The sequence below is a fragment of the Lodderomyces elongisporus genome, chromosome 4 (assembly GCF_030384665.1).
Source record: "Lodderomyces elongisporus chromosome 4, complete sequence".
NCBI classification, from domain to species: Eukaryota; Fungi; Ascomycota; class Pichiomycetes; order Serinales; family Debaryomycetaceae; genus Lodderomyces; species Lodderomyces elongisporus.
Window position 1 is genome coordinate 1,159,117 of NC_083676.1, and position 18,284 is coordinate 1,177,400.

Genomic DNA, 18,284 nt, shown 5'->3' on the forward strand with positions numbered 1-18,284 from the left:
TGAGCTAAAATGTGCACACGGGGTGGAGGGTGGAGGGTGGAGGGATAAAGAAGACGGAGAGTGCGAGAATATTTTATTTCTTATCTCACAAAATTTAGTTTCTTTGCCACGAGGAAACGTCATAGTTGCTATTTCATTATTGTCTATGAGAACAAGAGGCATTATATATATATATATATATATATATATATGTATAGCAACATTTCCTCCAGAATGTGAATCTTTTTGGCATTTAATATAGGGGAGGTCTTCAACACTAACTCAATTGCACTTGTACACACAGATTTATATATTCTTATATATATATATACCCACACCAATATAAATCCTTATACACACCGTTGCTTCATTTATTTTCATTTTACAATAAAAAACTGAAAAACAAAATAATCAAATAAACAAAATAAACAAAATAAATAAATAAACACAACGTCAATGGCACCATTAGAAAATCCTAACTTAGAAGGGTACCACGTTGCCCGTCAAATGTGGTTGGAATACTATAATCCAAAAGCCGGTACATACATTGCCAAAAAAAAATGCAGTGGCTGTTACAACGATGAGAAATTTGTCGTTTGGGCAGTTTCAGTGGCAGACCAGGCCATTGTTGATGCTGCACGAATCTACCCGGAGTTTAAGCCCTTGATTCAACCTGCAATTGCTATATTTGAGAAATACAAAAATAGATCCAAGAAGGGGTTCTCTGCAGCTGAAGGCGGTGACAATGATATCTACTATGATGACGATGCCCAGGTTTGTTCTGCAATGCTTACTGCATACGAAGTCACAGGCGACAAAACATATTTGGACCAAGGTAGGGAATTGACAAGGTTTCTCATGAGTGGCTGGAACGATAACCCCAATGCGGTCACAAAAGGCGGTGTGCACTGGCACATCTCCAAGAAATTGTTGAATGCATGTACCACCGCTGAGGTGGCCAAGGCGTGCTTGCAATGCTCCAAGTTTATCCCACTGGAGGCACAAGTTTATGTTGATTTTGCTGCAAAATGCATTGACTGGCAAATCAAAGTCTTGCAAGATCCAGGTGACAAGTTGATCATGGATGGTATTGGAGAGGATGGCGACAAACCGGATGCTGCAAAATGGTCGTATAATACAGGAACTACGCTTTCGGCTGCAGCACACTTGTACCAAATTACAAAGGACCAAAAGTGGTTAAAGATTGCTACTGAGTTGGCCGAGGCTGGAATCAACCATAACTCATTCTTTTACGATCGTGATTTCCCAAACGACAAACGATACTGGAGAGACCCATCATATTTCAACCAATTGTTGATTGAGGGTTTGGCTGATTATTTGCTTTATGTGGGGCAAGACGTACCCGAGGGATTGGCACAAAGAATTCATGACGAGGTACGAAGACATTTGATTATGTTTTACGAGTTTATGAAGGACCCTCGTGATGGCGGATACATTCAAAGTTTTGAGCCTCACAATACATACAGAGAAGTGTATGATGCAAAATACCACCAATGGTTTGGAGATGGTAAAGGATGGGGGTTGAAAGGCGAAGATAAGGATGGTGAAGGAAATCCACAAAAATGCCTTATGGGTCTTGGCTCTGCTGCAAGAATATTCTTTCAAGGTGCTAGAATTGTTCCAAAGATTTAACGAGAGTAAGAGAGACAAGTGCCGTTGGTTTTACTTTGTTTTACCTTACTTTTCCTTGTATTGTATTCATATTTTCAAATTTTTTTTTTTTAAATTTTGTGGAATCAATGATAGAAAGAAATGTACACTTTTTGGTTTTTAAATTCTTGGATATTTTCACCAATATTGCCTCTATAATTCTTCTTTTTTTCTTGATTATCCTTTTTTTTTATATATTTTGGTTCAAATCATTTGAGGGTGAGATTTTTTCTTCTTTTATTTTCGTTGGTATGACTTTGAAATCTTCTTTTTTTCTGATTAAAACAAAAAAAAAATGCAAGAAAAGGAAAAGGAAAAGGAAAAGGAAAAAAGAGGAAAGGAAAAAAGTCCTAGTTTATGTTTTATTTTTTTTACATATCTAGTTTATTTCTATACCCTTAATTTGGGCAAATCAAATGCTGGAGTAGTAGGTAATGCAAAGTAGGGTCTTTCAATTACTACCAATGCGTTCTCGCCAAAGTTGGCTACTTTCATTATAGGTCTGTACTTCTCAGTCATCCAAAATGCCTTCTTGTCCAGGGCATTGATTTCAGCATCTCCCGCCTCTAATTGTTCCTCATCCTCGCCTTCATCTTTAATATGCTGCCTCATCTTGTCCAACCCACTTTGTTTCATTCCTTGCTCAATCTGGTGCACGGATGCCTCTTCGCCATCTAAGTAATCGGCATCATTTATAGTCAATCCACTTCTATTTCTCTTTCTGCCTATACTTAAATTTTTATACATCTTGTTGATTGGAATGTTTTTGGTCAAGTCAAAAAAGCAGATCCACGTTGTTCCATAAATCCAAACTTTATCGGACTGGACAAACATTCCCTGAGGCTTGTCTTCCAAAGCCGTAAATTGCCGAGGCAAATATTCACTATTCCTCTTAGACCATGCTGTAAGACCTTGACCTTGACCTTGACCTTGGCCTTGGCCTTGCTCTTGTGTGCCTATATTAAATTCAAAAAGCTTGTTTTCCTCGGTGAGGACAACTAAACGCTCGCTATTACGACAGGCAATAAGGTGAGGGGACAAAGAAAGCTTAGTAAGTGTGTATGGATTTTGAATTTTATCGTTGTTGAAAAGTGGATATATCTCAATACTACCATTAAAGCGCGAAATAATGAGTGTTTGTGAGTCTGGTGTAATAGTCAAATGATTTATAGAATATGAGAAGCTTCCATTATTCTTGTCGTCATTATCGTTTTCAAAAAGTTCGACTTCTTCTTCAAGAGTAATTGTTGCTTCGCCGTCATCTTTATCATCAAAATTGATTTTAAATCGGTATATCTCTTCATCTGGAGTAACCACTAAGAACTGGGCATCATTAAGAAGTTTGACAATTTTTGCACCAGAAACAAGAGAGTCAAAGTTTTCGTCTCTAATCTTGCTCACCTTGTACTTGTCCTCGGCCACCTCAAATAACTCATACACTTTGACTGATGACATCTTGGCAACAACCAAGACATTGTTTTTCAAGTCCACGCTTGTAATATTTTCATCATCCGATAAAGTGAGCTTTGAAACAAGTTTTTGTTTACTAGAGTCGCAAACTTTCCAAATCTTAACCGTTTGATCACTCCACAATGCAATCAATCTATTATCATTATTATCGGCATCATCATCGACAACAACATTGCTCTTTTGTTGATTAATCAATAACTTCTTGTATTTTCCATCGTGGAATGACTGCAAGTTTTGAATAACTATTGCTCTTTCAACACCACCACTCACCAAGACATTTAAGTTCTTGCTTTCATATATGGCCATGGCCCTTATATCGTTTGAATGTAGGAGTCTGTTGTAACTATGCACCCATTTACTACTAGTCTTTGTGTTTAACAAGTCAAACTGATGTATTTTACGGTCAATACCCAGTGAATAGAACTTATCCTCTTTAAGGTTGCAAACGATTGAAAGGACATCAGCATCGTGGATCTTGAAACTTTGCACCAACGTAAAGTATCTAAGGTCCCAAATCTTGACATGGCCCGTAGAATCTCCACTTATGAATTGATGCTTGTTCTTTAACACATCCAAAGACCACACAAGTGTACTTTCTGTCTTGGATTTGTCTACCCTCATTGTTGCCATAATTCTACCTTTGGTCTCTGGCTGAAAACTCCATACTCTAATTCTTCCATCAGCACAACCACCAATAATCTGTTCATTTTTATTCCACTTCAAACTCAAGACTCTTGCATCCTGACGCTGACAAATGATATCGTGCTCTAAAGACCCTTTACCGCCTGAGATATCAACAACGACAACAGACCCGTCGTCGCATCCAACAGCAAGCTTATCACCAGTTGAGTTGACATCAATTGTCCATATCACACCAGCATTACAATCATAATTTATCAATGGTTGGCCTGTAGCTAAGTTCCATTCTGTGATGTATGTTGATCCACCGATGGAGAATAATCGAGATGACTCAACTTTTCTTGAGGCGCCAGTAGTAGAAGGATGACTGGAAGAATATGTTGTTACCCAGCACAAACCTTCAACTGAGCGGCCCAGAGAGCCTGCGAGAGTAAGCTCGTGTGTCCAGTTATGACGAGGGTTCCATATCTCGATGTCACCATTGCTTCTGCCAACTGCGAGACGCAAATCTAAGGGTGTTGGTTTGTTGTCATCGAGCGTCGAACGTGTAGAGAACGCAAGCGATGTGATCGTGTGTGGAGTATAATCAACAAATCGACATCTGTGAACCTCCATCTTGAATTAGGAAAAAATAAAGTATAAAATTTAAAAATAAAATGAAATGCAATGATTGAAAGTTGAGAAAAACAAAAAACAAAACTAAAAGAAAAAAAAACAAAAGAAAAAAGAACCAGGAAAATCGCTACTATTAGTATGTTGAAGTAAGGTGAGTTTGATGGTTTGTGAAAAGTTGAAGCTTAATGGTTTTGTCTCATCGCGCACAATTGTAGAATATACTCATCCAATGCAAACACAAAATTGGAATAACGTACGTTGTGGGTTTGTCTTTTTTTTTTTCTGTCTTTTTTTTTTCTGTCTTTTTTTTTCGGCTATTTGTTCTCATTCTATTCTTTTTATTCTTAGTGGTATTTACTAATAAAGCTAGTCTACCTTAACAGCGTTTATTAATTGACAATATGTAGCTCTTCAAATCAAAGGTAATTGGAACTGGCCTAGGTTTTTTTTAAAAACGCTCTAACTAGCACTTAATATCTCCGAGTAAAAATTGACTTTTCTTGTTTTATCTTTTATCTCTACTGTGAAATAGAAGTAGATCAAAAATTTTCATTCAGTATTTTATTACGTGTATACGTTTCAGTTTTATTTTTGTTTTGTTCTCTCTTTTTTTTTTTTCTTAAAATTTGCACCCATTTCTAGTAAAAAATTAAAAAACTCAAGGACTATGCAAAATAGTTTGCGTATTCTCACCAAAATTACCAACAAAAGGCTTGTTTTGTTAAGCTGAACGCAATCAGTTAACAGAAAACTGCTAGGGAATTGTTCAAGAATAAGCTCTTTTCTTTTTATTTTCTTATTTTTTTCTTTTACTTCTTTATTTGTTGACAAGAAACACTTGCAAGAATTACAATAAAAAAAAAAATAATTTCAATCACAATCATTGGAATTTTTTGTTTTTTTTTGGTTTGCCACCTTTTCGGCTGACGACAATTGCAGTTTCGCTCAAGCTATATCCACATAAAGAAAAAGAGAGATCAATATGTATAAGGTCCACATACATTCCAAAAAAACTTCAGACAAAGCCTACAAAGCTATTTATAAAATTTAACAATCTAATAAACCATTTGTTTTCATCTGTGTTAAGCACCATATTGATGACGAGTTCCTTCTTGTCTTTACCCTTTGTATTTGCATGCTTCACGATTGTGTTTTTAACAACAACGTTTTTTTTAAGAAGCCACACAAGAAACAAAATTGCAATCAAACTCACCGCAAAATTCTTCAAAAACTTTAATGCATTAACGCCTACAATCTTGACAATGCGCAAAATTCGGCGCTTTGTAATTTCAAGTTCATCCAACTCAGCGTCCGACTGTTCCTCTTCCTCGTGCCCAGAAGGTGATCTCTCCTTCCTGCTATTGACGAATTCTCTAGTAAGTTTATTGATGATCGCATTGACATCACTCTGCCAATTCTTAAAGTCTTCAATAACATTATTGGTACCTACTCTTGGAGGTAAGGAAGTAATAGACCCAGGACCACCAAATCCAGCAACCTGAGAGTTTATATCCAAGCCAGCCCCTATATCAGCTCCAATGCCAATACCAGTGCCTTGGTTTTGCGAGTGCGTGTGCATTCTTTGCTGCTGTACGTAATCATTTATTGACAAGGCCGTGTTTCTCCGCGCATGCAGGTAAATGTTGCTCAATGTGGAAACACCACCACCAATACCACCACCACCACCACCTCCAGCTTGTACTTGACCCCTTAAACCACCACCACCGCCAACACTTGGTGTTCTGTTGGAAAGCCTATCTGTTTGACTAAACAGGGGCGACTGAGAAGGTAGCTGTATGTGGTGATGGTGAGGATTGTACTCTTCATCCGAATTAGGCATATCCTTTATTTGTTCCCATAAATACTCCAACTCACTCAATAGCTCTCGTGCCTCATGAGTGCCACTGGCATACACCTTCATAGTTTCAATCAAATAGGCAATGTATCGCTTTTTTGCTTCTGTCTTGTGTAAACCTTCTTCACGCTTCCAAGCATCCCATTTCTTCTTTGCGCCCTCATCCTCAGGCGTGAACCCCACTGGGCGTGGCATTATTCCCTTGACATCTCCTTCAGTCGCCTGTTTGTATAGCCCATAAAGCTTGACTCTGTTTTCTGCTGGCGGACGCGGCAAAGAGCCGTAATTGGATCGTGAGGACAAGGCTCGAATTGTGGCGATTGCTTTCACAAAGACACGGTCTGAAACATGGTTAGTAATAGATAATTTGTGAAGCAAAGTGGGGAAATAGAGGTTGAGGTTTAGCGAAAGAAATACATACCGACACTATCTGACATTTTTATTTCTGAAGGTTTTGTTTGCAGTTGCAATAGTTGCGATAGTTTCTGTAGTTTCTGTAGATACAATAGTTGTTGTTGCTGCTGCGTGTGTTGTTACGAGTGTTGATATGAATACGGGTCTTGCTTCTGTATTGAATTTTGCTTCTGCTTTGTTTGGCAAGATAAAATATGTATATGTATATGTATACACACACAGTGAGAGAGAGACAAATATCTGTATACACTATCTCTCTTGTAGCAACAGCGATATGTCAACAAAAATAAAGTGGGGAGGGGGGGAGAGGGGAGGAACTCAGAAAACAATAATATACACACACACACATATATATATATATGTATATATACAGCAATAAAGGTGCGGCGCAGACAACTTTATTTGCATCTGAATTTTTTATTTTTTATTTTTTACTTTTTTGCTCTACCTCCACGAACAATACAAGTTTTAAGAGAGACCAAGTACATAGTCGATTCAACTAGAGCGTAAAGAGATTACTAAGAGTATAATAATCAGTAGAAAGTCTGAGATATGTACACCACCGGATAATTTATGAGTTGAAGCATTCAAAATGAGTATCATATTGAAATATCAAAAGAGAAAAAAAAAAGAAAAAGATGTTTGCTAATGAAATGGACCAATCACACCCATATACGCAAAAGGGTGCAATGGTGAGTAGTCAGCTATAATTATCAATTTAGTTTGCACCAAAATAGGAACCAAATATGGCACATATCACTTCAAAGAGTGTTATGATTTGGCACCAGAGTGTTGGCAAACATATCCTTTGGGATTTAGTTTCTGAAACTTCCTCCATTTCATTATCCGGTGTGATTATATCTCTCCTCCATGTTGATGAAAAAAAAAATGGAAAGAAAAAAAAATAATGTCTATGTTTTCGTCAATATTAATTAAAACCCTATAAAAACAACACTTTTAATGTACAGAATCAAAACACCTCCTTTAGTTAGCAGGCACGTCAATCTCTCCAGCATTGATAGCGTCGATGATATCGTGTGGGTTCTTACCGTCAACACGGCATCCAACAGATTGTGCGGTACCCAAGATCTCCTTTGTTACTGAAGCCAAGTTCTTACCAAAAGATTTGTCTTGCATCTTTCTGGCAATCTCGTAGATCTCATCCAAAGCAATGTTACCAGAGTGCTTAACGTTCTTTTCCTTCTTTCTGTCTCTGACTGGCTCTTTCAAAGCTGTGATGACTAATGATGAAGCAGATGGAACGACTGATGCGGTGGCTTGTCTGTTTTGGATTCTCAATTGAACGGTAACTTTGATACCCTTGAAATCTTTAGTGGCCTTGGCGATATCTTCACCAACCTTCTTTGGGGACAAACCCAATGGACCAATCTTTGGGGCCAATGCGGATGAAGCACCGACTTCACCACCAACGGCTCTCAAGTAAAGGAATTTAACTTCGGATGGGTCGAATTTTGGAGGCATGGTTGATGTATATGGATGTTAGTAGAAGGTTTGTAGGAAGGGGTAGACAAGCTCTTTTGTGAGGTTATATGAATTTTTCACCAAGTTCTCTCTCTTCTTTTTTTTTTTTTTTTTTTTCCTTTTCCTTCTTCTCCAACTGGTGCAGAGTCAGAATGTATTAGGTGCGTGGATGTATGGCCTTGTGTCACTGTGTACTAGGTGTGTGGACACATGCGCAGTTTTAAGAGATCGTTTTTTTCTTCGTTTCTCACGCTTCTTGTACTGCGCACAATATATGTGTCTGTAGCCCTACAAAGCACGTGACCAATATATATATTCTACGTAGACATACAAAAATGGTGTATGCATAGATTTATATGCCTACAGATATATTTATTCATAAAATCAATGGATCTACAACCAATGCACATATGTATGGAAGTAGAAATATGGTCTATATATTGTAACAGGTTTTTTTCATCGACTTCCAAGCTTATATACGTTACAAATATCCACCAGGGATGTCTGAACTAATTCTAGAGTCTTCATAAAGAGAACCATCGCTGTCAACTACCGGTGTAGCGTCAGCTAGTTGCCTCAACATAATTGCTGGGTGTCTACCCGATTCTTGCAATTTCTTAAAAATTACAACTGGCTTTTCTGCAAGTTTTAAAATCCTCTCTTTGTCTCCGTAGCAAATCACTAGCACGTATTTCGACCAGTCATCCCGAGGTATATGATGACGCTTCATCGCTTGCTGTAAGATCTTCAAACAAGAATCATCAGTAGATGCTCGGAGTTGCTTTAATGGTTCATTAGCATCGTGCTTACTGACTTGCGAGCTTTTCAGGTTACTAGAAGAAAGAGGAGGGCGTGACTCCGATGGATGAACGGGAACGGTACTTCCTGAAGAGTTATTCAAAGCGGTACTCACAGCAGTAGTACCAAGGGATTTTGCGGCAGTGGTAGATTGAGGAGGATGAGGAGGAGGAGGAGGAATCATGGATGTGGTGGTAGTAGTGTTAGTAGTACTAGGACCAGGATAGGTCGAAATGAACGGAGCAGTCGAGAAACCAGTTTGACCTGCAGCACTGGCTAGTTTACCAACATCATGCGATATTTGTTGCTCTTGCATTTGTATGTCGCCAACATTCGTAGGGCTAGTGCTTATATGATCACCTAATTTAGCTCGCACCACAGCTGGCACAGATGCCGTCACAGGAACCAGTTGAGACTCAATGCTTTTACTTGAATTACTCTTTTGAATTCCGACTTTTTGTAGTTTAAAGTCAGCAGCATTTTTGAGATCTGCAAAACGTGACACCGATTGAGATATTATCTTACCCGTACCCATTGACAAAAGTGTTCCCGAAGAAAATCGGTTTGAAGCTGGACTCAGTGTGAATGAAGGGTCTCGTGATAAAGGAGTTGTTGTTAACCCTGCTGTTGCTCCTATTCCCGCTCCTTTTCCCGCTCCCGCTGATGCAGTTGTCGATGTTGTAGTAGGTGTATCGGGTGTTGAGTCTTCTTTGGATAAGCGTTTTTCACTGTTAGCATCGTGCTCGTGTAGATACGATAGATAAGACGGCGATTCTACGGTTGCAGAGCCCGGATCTAATGTTGGCGTAGGCAACGGTTTAGATTCCTTTAAAAGTTTTGTAATTGGGATTAGATCTGTTTTGAGTTTAGTAAAACTCTCTGATAATTTCTTTATTTCGTCATTGGTAGGGGAGATGGGCGATTCAGTAAGTACTCCTTGTAATAAATCACTATTGAATTTTTGCACCGAGTCTTGAATCAAATTTGTCGTTAGTGCAAGGGATTCCAATGTTATATGATTATTGTTAATATCCACGTTGTTCAAGCTGTATTTCTCCATATCCGTTAAGGACTTTGGCGGGTATTTCTTGTAATGATCAGCTATTAGTAGACTAATTCCCTTTTTGATGCTTAGCCTTAGCATAAGTGAGTCAATACCAATCTCTTTTAGATGCTCAGTGGTGATAAATGGAAGAAGCGAACCATCAATGTTATTATCAAGAAACGCGGCACCGTGTCTCTTGTCGTCATCTTTCTCCACAAGTGAGTTGATATAAGTGGCAACTTGGGCAGGATCCCATTTTAAGAATGATTCCGTCATTTGTGCTTAAAGCATTTGCTAATTTAAGATATTCAAACAAATTTCTCTCTATGTTTGGACTCAAAATTATTAGTAGTAGATCTAGAATTAATGGTAGGAGCAGTGAAATATATTGTGAAGTGGACCAACAAACTGTGCGTGTTTTCTTGTGCTCCGCCTTTTAGACGAGAAAGGTTTCGAAAACATCAAAATGTTTTGATTTTGTGACAACAAACAAAAAACCATTAGAAAACAAAGGTTAAGGGGCGGGAATAGGTAAGCGTTTGGGAGAAAGTGTGGGAAAAAGACATAGAATGAATGAGATTCCCATTTTTTTTTTAGTTTTTTTGCTTTTTTGCACACATGTATGGTCAAGTGCTTACTGGCTCTTTATTCAAGGTATCTAACCTTTGAATGGTATAAATATGACCTCTTTCAGTTGAGACTTTAGTGTGTCTGGCTACAATTTCTACTTGATATATGCTTATCTTTGGTGTCGCACAAAGAGGTTATGTCTTTCTTTCTTTCTTTCTTTCCTTCTTTCTTTCGTATCTTTCCCTTTTCACGTGGTTATTCAAATAAAGATTTAGGTATAATAAAGGCTCCTAGGTTAGGAACTTTCTCCTCACAACATTGCATCCATCGTCCTTACCAACCAACCATTACTTTCACTCATCATCTCAACATCTAATCAAACTCGCCACAAACACAATTGTACCAAGTAACTAAATCTTTTGATGTTGAGAAATGGTCAATTTTAGTGTTTAGATTCTATTTTGGATTATGACCACAATACTAGCTAGGAACAACTTACATTCAACTTCAATAGCTGTTGGTTATCAAGACTTGGTCAATAAAGGAGATGACCCCAAAAACGGAATAAGCTGCGTCTATTTCCGTCCACAGCTTACTCCTTTTAGTCAATTATTTCTCTATAATTTGTTCTTTCCACTCATTTCCCAATCAAATTCTATCCTTATCACATCATCTAACACATACGTACCACCTGATAAGCGAGTCCACAGTGGAATTGAACAATACATTTGTATAAAAAAATCAATAGGAGAGGAATTAAATAATTAAAGCACGAAATGATGATATATCACTGTGGCTATTGTAAATTCTTTTCTATACAAGCAAGCCTACTTTACTATTTCTCTATTACTTTGTCTTTGTCTTTGTCTTTTCCAATTTCGAACAAAAGGAAACAAAGAAAAGGATAAAATGAAAACGCAATAACCATAATCTATGGTGGGAGTTAACTTGTGGCTTTTCTTGTACCTCTATATTGTTTCAATTGCATCATCTTTAAATTATTGTAATCTTAAACACTTAAATTTCAAGCTAGATGAACTAGCAAAAGTGCTTAAGCAGACTGGTTTAAAAAAAGATTAAGTAACATCTAAACTGGCATTTTCCTTATTGTTAACCCTTAAGGAGCTGCAAAGGCTTCGTGGCAGAAGTGGGGAGGGGGGAAGGGAAAAAGGGAGAAGTGAGGAGAAGACAGAGGAATAGAATAAGGTTTTACTTATAACAATTGCGTAATCAAATTCCGTTTGGTCAATCTCAGGATAGAATAAAAGTGTGGTGTTTCCTTTTCTCTCTATTCGTTTGTTCAGTCTATCTCCATACCTGTTGAGGTTACTTGCTTTGTGTCACGGAGGAGACTATGAAGTAGATAATAATAATTTTTTTTTTTTTTTAAATTTTCTCTCACTCAATATTCGATTTGATTTCTGTACTCAATTTAACATTTTAGTATTTTGCAGCCACAATTTTCATCTCTTGTCTGAACACTATAAAAGGGCGTTGATCAGGTTTCCATGAGAATTCAACCACTTTTCGTTTATACAAAATTCCAACCAGTCTAAAGCAAATCAAACCAAACCAAATCAAATCAATACAAACTAGATAAATAAAAATCAAAACAGAAAACGGAAAAACAAATATTTCGCAAAAAAAAAACAACAACAACAGTATTCCATAATTTAAAGTCTCAAGTTTCCTTTTTTCTTCTTCTTTCTTTCATCTTTTTACAATGCCTGCTCGTTACGTTAAAGTCCCTTCTGCTCTCACAGGTGAGAGCAACTTGAAATCAGATGCTAAAGGAAAAGTGGTTGTTGGTGAGTCCACAATTGCAAAATTGTCTAAAGAGTCTCTCCCATATTTGCCAACCTGGGACAAAAATGAAAAGTACGAACCATATACTTTCCAAGAACATCACGATAATGCCTTGAAAGCAGACAAAAGTTTTCCAGACTTGTTTAAGGGCGATGACTATGTCACTACCAATCTTTCACCAAAGTTGGGTACTGAAATTCGCGGTATACAGTTGTCTGAGCTAAACGATGCTGGTAGAGATCAAGTTGCATTGCTTGCTTCCCAAAGGGGTGTTTTGGTTTTCAGAGACCAAGACTTGATTGATAAAGGGCCCGAAAACTTGGTCGAGTATGTTAGTCACTATGGTACACCACATATTCATCCCACGTCTGGTGCACCAAAGGGACATCCTGATATTCATTCAGTGTTGACTGGTGATACTAAGGAAGACGCATTTTCCACAAGAAACAACCTTGTTGTTTGGCACTCTGATGTTAGTTACGAATTAAACCCCACTGCTGTTTCATTTTTGGCCGTAACAAACATTCCTAAAGCTGGTGGAGGTGACACTGTTTTTGCAGACAACAGAGAGGCTTACAACCGTTTGTCGCCATTGTTCAAGGAAAAGATTGATAACCTCAAAGCAGTTCACAGTGCTGTTGACCAGGCCAACTTGGCAGTTGTCAAAGGTGGTGTTGTTAAGAGACACCCAGTTGAAAACATTCACCCCGTTGTTAGAACCACCCCAAGCGGTCAAAAAGTTTTGTACGTCAATAGTGGTTTCACTAGAAGAATTGTCGATTTGAAAGGTGAGGAGTCTGACTTTTTGCTTAAATTTTTACTTCAACACATTGCAAGCAGTCAAGACTTTCAAGTTCGTGTCAATTGGCAACCAGGCACTGTTGCCATCTTTGACAATAGAATTGTTTCACACTCGGCTATCCTCGACTTTGACACTAGTGACGGTAGATTGATTATTCGTGCTGCTGCAAGAGGCGAGCGCCCAGTCCACGACTTGGAAGACTTGAACAAACCAGATGAAAATCTCGTTTATGAAGGACCTGAATACATAGGTAACCACAGAGAAGTATAAGAGTAGATTTAGAATTTATAATGTTTAAAAGTGGTTTTTGTTTTCATTTTTTTCTCCCTCTCAAATGAATGCAAAAAAAAAAACAAGTAAAAGTAACTTATTCCATTGACTGTAGCAATGACTTGTTGTTTAGAAAATAGTATTACGAGGTGTAATAATGGGAATGGAATTTGTTACTGCTAGCGTTTTTTTTTTCGACTGTCTCTTTTTATTTTTCATTCATTCATTTATTCTAATGATTGAATATTGTTTGTAAAAAACAAATGCATTTGCACAAACGCGTGCGCGGATCGATAATAATGTAAACAAAGAAAAAAATAACGAAGTAAATACACCTTTCATGATTCAAATATATATATATACTTGGTACTAGTCACAAAATTTATCTTTACAAGATTATCGTTCTATTCCTTTTCTTTTTGTCTTTTTTATTATCACTCATTTTGAATTTCTTTTTAACATCAGAACGGCAATAAAACACTCAACTTACCTGTATCTGCATACATTTGTTCAAGATGAGTCGTCCACCAAAACCAACACTAGCATCAATTAAAAAGGCTGAAAGGATTAAAGATCTCGATGCTGGAATGATGCATGTCTTCTATGACTGTCAATTTACTACATATTCACACAGAAAATTACTAGTTATCATGAAGAACATTTATTATCGTGCAATTGACCTTGGTCACCAGGAATATTTTGCTATGCGCTTCACTCAATTACTTAACCATTCATTAAAGTATAAAAAGGGCGAACCAAATTCCGATCGTATTGCCAAATTTGTAGCTCACTTTGTACGTGTAATCAGCGATGACTCAAAACGGGACGATGAAGAAAACAAAGATGAAAATGAAGAGAATAAAGAACAGATTAAAGAACAGAATGAGGATAACACAGAAGACCAAAATATGGACAACAATTTGCAAAAAGAGTCTGCAAATCAATCTTTGTATGTCACGGAATTTACATCATATCTTATTAAGCACTTGTTACGTGGTATCGAGGCTGCGGATAAGCTGGTGCGATACAGAGTGACGCAACTTCTCGCTATGCTCACAAAACACATTGGGGAAATGGACAGAGAAACTTTTGAGGCGTTGATTGTGTCGCTCTCGAGCCGACTAAGAGATAGAGAGACACCCATTAGAATGCAAGCAATCTTGGCACTTTCTAGCTTCCAAGATTTCAATTTAAATTTTGATGCACTAGCAGGAGATGCTGGCTCCGAGGCCAAAGACAATGAGTGGCTCACGGAGTTGTTGGTACAATCACTACGGTATGATGAAAGTCCTGAAGTGAGGAGAACAGTAATGATGAACTTGGATAAGGACGCAAACACAATCCAGTATTTATGGGAGAGAGCCAAGGATCTAAACAATATAAACAGAAGGATTGTTTACTCCAAAATTACACCCGAGATTGGAGGGATGAAGAATATGCGACACGAACACCGGGAGTTTTTACTCAGGTGGGGGTTAAATGACAGAGACGAAAGCGTGATGCAAGCAGCCACCAAATTGTTATGCCATACATGGTTTGACTCTTGCGATAATGACATCAATGAATTTTTGGAGTACTTGAACGTAACAGAAAGTTCGATGGCGGAAAAGGCAATGGACATGGTCTTTTCAGAAAGAGCTGATCTAGTGCAAAATTTCAAAGCAGATAGGACATTTTGGAAAGCATTGGATGTCCACAAATCATTCCTTTGGAGGACATTTTTTCGTCATTGCTATCAACACAAGCTTTACAATTTGATAGAAATCAATTTTCCAGATGGCTTGGAGTTATCAGACATTTTGAAAAAGTACATGTCTCTTCGGAAAGATTTCGTACTGGCAAGCTTTGATTGTTGCAAAAAGCAAGATGATTTGCGTAAAGATGTGCAATTACTTGACCAGCAATATTTTGTCATTGAAAGGGAATTGATTCGGACAAACAGGGAATGGGAGAATTTATCACGTCATATCAAAATAGCTGAAGAAAGTCGTAGATCCAGAAGTGAAGACAGGGCTTATGAAGAAATGTTGAAAAGTAGAGAAAGTTTGGAGGAAAAACAAGCCGAACTCCAGCATCATTTGATTCAACGAAACGAAACCAAAAGGCACAAAATTGAAGAAGTCTACTCCGATCCCGACTTTGTGAAATTTGTCGAAACCCAGCGAGATTTTAATTTTATAGTGAACCAATTATTGATGATTTGTATCGATTTTGACTTTAGTGACGAAATTGCAAGAAGAGCAATGTTGAGCGTGATTCGGTCCGAACTTTACGAGAAAAGTATGGAAGATGACATGATTAGAAACTGTCTCAAGATCTTGAAAAAGATTTCTATCAATGAGAAAGATTTTGTTTCTATGACTGTGGAGATTATAACTGACTTGAGAGACATGGGCGACGATGAAGCGGATGATGACGATGATGATGATGATGATGACGATGATGACGATGATGATGATGATGACGATGATGATGAAGATGATGATGATGAAGACAAGGAGAAAGAGACGAAGGCAATGGAAGATGGTATTGGAGGTTCCAACGATAGAATAAAGAATAAGCGCCAGGCAAAGCAGAAGAAAAATAACAAAAACAACAACCATCAAAACTATAGTAATGAAGATATTAATGTTGACAAGGAACTCAATCTGGATCTTGGTGAAGAAGGAAAAGAAGAGGAAGAAGAAGAAGAAGAAGAAGAAGTGAATGAAAGTCAGTCACGGCGGACAAAGAAACGAAAAATCGAACCTGCAATGCCAGACGACGATGTTATTGTGCGTTGTTTGAAAATGACTTGCCAAGTATTGGAATTAATTGAGGAAGAGCTCGACAATCATTTGTCACTAAGTTCTATCCAATCAGGGATTGTTAATTACTCCTTGAGCCAAGTTGACAAGCCTTTGCTTTTCATGACTGGGTTAAAATGTTTAGGGTTGTTTGCTTTGATTGATAAAAAAACGGCCATTGATTCTCTACCCATATTCTTTCGAGCGATCAAATCATCTGGAGAGCAAGTACAAATAATTGGAGTCGAAGCTGTTGTTGATGTTTTTGCAAAGTACGGCAGAGATGTGATAGATTTTGAAGGAAGGCGGACATTTATTAGACTATTTTACAAGTTATTAAAACGGGAGTCAAATAAAGTACAAGCTGTAATGGCCGAGGGTCTAATAAAACTTTTCTTAGCCGATATCTTTAGTATAAAGGTTCCGTCATTGCTGGTTGCGGAGGTTGATGACCTGATACAAGATACAGTTGCAAGCACAGGCGAAGGCGAGGAAAATGATGGCGAAGATAATGATCCCGAAGTTGAAATTTTTGAAGCGTTACTTTTATCCTATTTTAATCCCGCTACTGCAGGTAATCACGAGTTGCGACAAATATTAGCATTCTGTATACCAGTATATTGCTACTCACATCCAAAACATCAATTAGGCTTGGCTTTCACCACTGGTTCATTTCTTCTACAAGCTTCCAAACTTCAACAAGGGCACCAACCAACAAAAATGGTTCCGCAATTGATTGCTTGGAGCGATCCGCAATACCTCGTACATGTTGCGGAAATTGAGCAAGAAAAACTGCCGTCTCGTATTTTACAAGCTGCTCGAATGTTAGGTGTTTTTGGTGAAGAAGAGTTGTCTAAAGATTATAGGCGAGCAATCATAAACAATATTTCAAAAATTCTGATTTCAAGTAAAGTTGGATCAGAGTACTTGGCTGCGTTTGTGGAATTGATTGAGCAAGTTGAAAATAGCATTGATGAAAACAAAGATAGATTTGAATTTCAATTGGATAGATCTACTTTGAAGAACCTTCTGAACCTTCACGAAGCTGCATTTGCAGCATTATCAGAAGCCAAGGAAATGGAATCAAAAGAAGAAGCGGAGTCATCAATTGGAGTAAAATCAAGAAGTGTATCTGCTGTGCCCGACTTTAATGAAGACGGGGTGCAGATCGTGAAAGAGAATATAGAGATCAAAGATGAAAAGATTGACAATATCAACACACCCAAGACAAATTTTATTGATAGTGATGAAAAAGATGAGGAAAACGCAAAAGAGCGGGGTAATGAAGTTGGAGTTGAGGATAGTAGTGTGGATCATGTGCTAGACAACGAGCCTAATCTGATAGGTGAACCATACCGTGTCCTGGTTAAGAAAGAGTACGCTTCTATTTTGGATGTGGCAAATGCCGAAAGACGTACTTTGTTAGATATACACTCTATTGATGACACGACCAATTCAGCGACCATTGATGATAACGATAAAGAAGCTAATTTAACAAAGCAAAATGAAGGCGGAGGCAGTGGTGAAGGGGGAGAAAAAGAAAGAGAAAAAGAAAAAGAAGAAGAAGAAATAAGAGGAGAAAAAAACAAAAGGAACAGAAATGTTACTACGGAGGTTACTGATCATAACCTGGGCATATTGCAAGTTGACGATATACTAGTTGAGGGAGACGAGACTGTTCAGACGGCAGAGAAAAACAAAACCAAGGACGGTTTTTATGGCATTGAGGATAAAAAAGGTGGCGGTGATAAAGAAAATGGTGATGCAAATAATGACTACAGTTCTGATGTGATCTTAGCCGATGAAGACGTTGTTCACGACGTGCTGATAGCTGGAATAGAGTCGAGGCTCGATACAGAATCAAAGAACGAGGATATACTAAGAGATGTAGTTGAAGATATAACAGCTTTGGTTGTTTCTACTAAATTGGCATCACCAAAAAAACCAATTTTGGATGCACCTATCGATGACTCGATATTGGACACAGTCACATCGGACTCTGACGAGGAGGAGGAGGAGGAGCTTGATTCAGATATCATCTTCAATTGATGATAGAGCCTTAGTCTTTGATAGAAACTTCCA

At 37.9% G+C, this 18,284-nt stretch overlaps 7 protein-coding genes across 7 annotated transcripts; 3 read left to right on the top strand and 4 right to left on the bottom strand. All coding sequences in view use genetic code 12, as the record gives it.

The window, feature by feature from the left end:
* Positions 1–435: 435 nt before the first annotated feature.
* PVL30_003581 (uncharacterized protein) lies at positions 436–1,632 on the top strand (the record flags this gene model as incomplete). The annotated part of the gene is made up of 1 exon (XM_001526129.1): positions 436–1,632. One exon carries the CDS (start codon positions 436–438, stop codon positions 1,630–1,632), a length of 1,197 nt encoding a protein of 398 aa, XP_001526179.2.
* Positions 1,633–2,040: 408 nt separating this feature from the next.
* On the bottom strand, positions 2,041–4,374 carry UTP4 (U3 small nucleolar RNA-associated protein; the record flags this gene model as incomplete). The annotated part of the gene is made up of 1 exon (XM_001526130.1): positions 2,041–4,374. One exon carries the CDS (start codon positions 4,372–4,374, stop codon positions 2,041–2,043), a length of 2,334 nt encoding a protein of 777 aa, XP_001526180.2.
* Positions 4,375–5,389: 1,015 nt separating this feature from the next.
* On the bottom strand, positions 5,390–6,666 carry PVL30_003583 (uncharacterized protein; the record flags this gene model as incomplete). Its single annotated transcript, XM_001526131.2, has 2 exons — positions 5,390–6,570; positions 6,651–6,666. The coding sequence occupies 2 exons, from the start codon at positions 6,664–6,666 to the stop codon at positions 5,390–5,392; spliced, it is 1,197 nt and encodes a 398-aa protein (XP_001526181.2).
* A 961-nt stretch (positions 6,667–7,627) lies between these two features.
* RPL12A (60S ribosomal protein L12A) lies at positions 7,628–8,125 on the bottom strand (the record flags this gene model as incomplete). The annotated part of the gene is made up of 1 exon (XM_001526132.1): positions 7,628–8,125. One exon carries the CDS (start codon positions 8,123–8,125, stop codon positions 7,628–7,630), a length of 498 nt encoding a protein of 165 aa, XP_001526182.1.
* A 481-nt stretch (positions 8,126–8,606) lies between these two features.
* On the bottom strand, positions 8,607–10,244 carry STE50 (Adaptor for signal transduction; the record flags this gene model as incomplete). Its single annotated transcript, XM_001526133.1, has 1 exon — positions 8,607–10,244. One exon carries the CDS (start codon positions 10,242–10,244, stop codon positions 8,607–8,609), a length of 1,638 nt encoding a protein of 545 aa, XP_001526183.2.
* A 2,017-nt stretch (positions 10,245–12,261) lies between these two features.
* On the top strand, positions 12,262–13,416 carry PVL30_003586 (uncharacterized protein; the record flags this gene model as incomplete). Its single annotated transcript, XM_001526134.1, has 1 exon — positions 12,262–13,416. The coding sequence occupies one exon, from the start codon at positions 12,262–12,264 to the stop codon at positions 13,414–13,416; it is 1,155 nt and encodes a 384-aa protein (XP_001526184.1).
* Positions 13,417–13,931: 515 nt separating this feature from the next.
* On the top strand, positions 13,932–18,251 carry YCG1 (chromosome condensation complex Condensin, subunit G; the record flags this gene model as incomplete). The annotated part of the gene is made up of 1 exon (XM_001526135.1): positions 13,932–18,251. One exon carries the CDS (start codon positions 13,932–13,934, stop codon positions 18,249–18,251), a length of 4,320 nt encoding a protein of 1,439 aa, XP_001526185.2.
* Between the last annotated feature and the right edge of the window lie 33 nt (positions 18,252–18,284).